The sequence below is a fragment of the Pygoscelis adeliae genome, unplaced genomic scaffold, assembly GCF_000699105.1.
Source record: "Pygoscelis adeliae isolate BGI_AS28 unplaced genomic scaffold, ASM69910v1 Scaffold14, whole genome shotgun sequence".
NCBI classification, from domain to species: domain Eukaryota; kingdom Metazoa; phylum Chordata; class Aves; order Sphenisciformes; family Spheniscidae; genus Pygoscelis; species Pygoscelis adeliae.
The window spans coordinates 5028630-5029692 of NW_008825109.1; the positions used below are offsets into that span (position 1 = coordinate 5028630).

The 1063-nt window shown below is 55.8% G+C and overlaps 1 protein-coding gene across 1 annotated transcript in view; it reads right to left on the reverse strand.

Moving 5' to 3' along the window:
- GTF3A (general transcription factor IIIA) overlaps nucleotides 1-1063 on the reverse strand; it is a 72774-nt gene that overhangs the window by 5586 nt on the left and 66125 nt on the right. The window contains exon 2 of the mRNA XM_009327870.1: nucleotides 56-155. Coding sequence (XP_009326145.1) covers nucleotides 56-155 — 100 coding nt within the window. The remainder of the gene's footprint in view (nucleotides 1-55; nucleotides 156-1063) is intronic.

Here is a 1063-nt window from a genome sequence, read left to right on the forward strand (position 1 = left end):
GATCCGTCGTCGGCAAAGGGGCGGTGAGAGGTGCAGGGGGCCACGTCCTCCTCACCTGAGAGCTTCGTCCCGAAAGCAGCCCGGGTCCGTGGTCCCTTCGCCGGTACCTCGTGCGCCAGACACAACCCCCCTGTTGCTACCTGGTGTGGCGCCGCCTCACGCGCCAGAGGAGACCCGATCATGAAGAGATCAGAAATACCTAATTCTGGGTCCTTCCACAGAGCAGCCCTTCTGGGGTTTTGGGAACGTAGGGGCTCTGCTGCCTCCCCAAGAAGCACTGCCTGGATTTCGGAGGTGCCAGGTCATGTCCTGGGGCAAGGCCTTTCCAAGCAGTTTTGGTCTGAGGCCCTGCCTTGGCAGGGGAGAGGATGGGTCTGCATGATGGTGATTAGACCCAGACATCAGCTTCTGCTGCACGCTCCCTACCACTTGCCCCGAAATTCAGGCATCTGCAGCCCAGACAGAGGAGTCTCTGCTGTCCAGGATCCCACGGCAGAGGGGGTCTGTCACCCTGGCCTGTGGTCATGCTGTGTCCCCAAGCTGCCTGAGGTCACAGCTAGGGGAAGAGGACATGGGAGTGCACTTTGCTGAGGGGCTCTAATACCTTGCGTGGCACCTCCCTCGTACCTCACTTGCTGTGCTGAGGTATCACAGAATCATAGAATCGTTTAGGTTGGAAAAGACCTTTAAGGTCATCAAGTCCAACCGTTAACCTAGCTCTGCCAAGTCCACCACTAAACCATGTCCCTGAGCACCACATCTACACATCTTTTAAATACCTTGAGGGATGGCCACTTAATCACTTCCCTGGGCAGCCTGTTCCAATGCTTGATAACCCTTTCGGTGAAGAAATTTTTCCTCATATCCAGTCTAAACCTCCCCTGGCGCAACTTGAGGCCATTTCTGTTTGTCCTATCACTTGTTACTTGGGAGAAGAGACCGACCCCCACCTCGCTACAGCCTCCTTTCAGGTAGTTGTAGAGAGCGATGAGGTCTCCCCTCAGCCTCCTTTTCTCCAGGCTAAACAACCCCAGTTCCCTCAGCCGCTCCTCATAAGACTTGT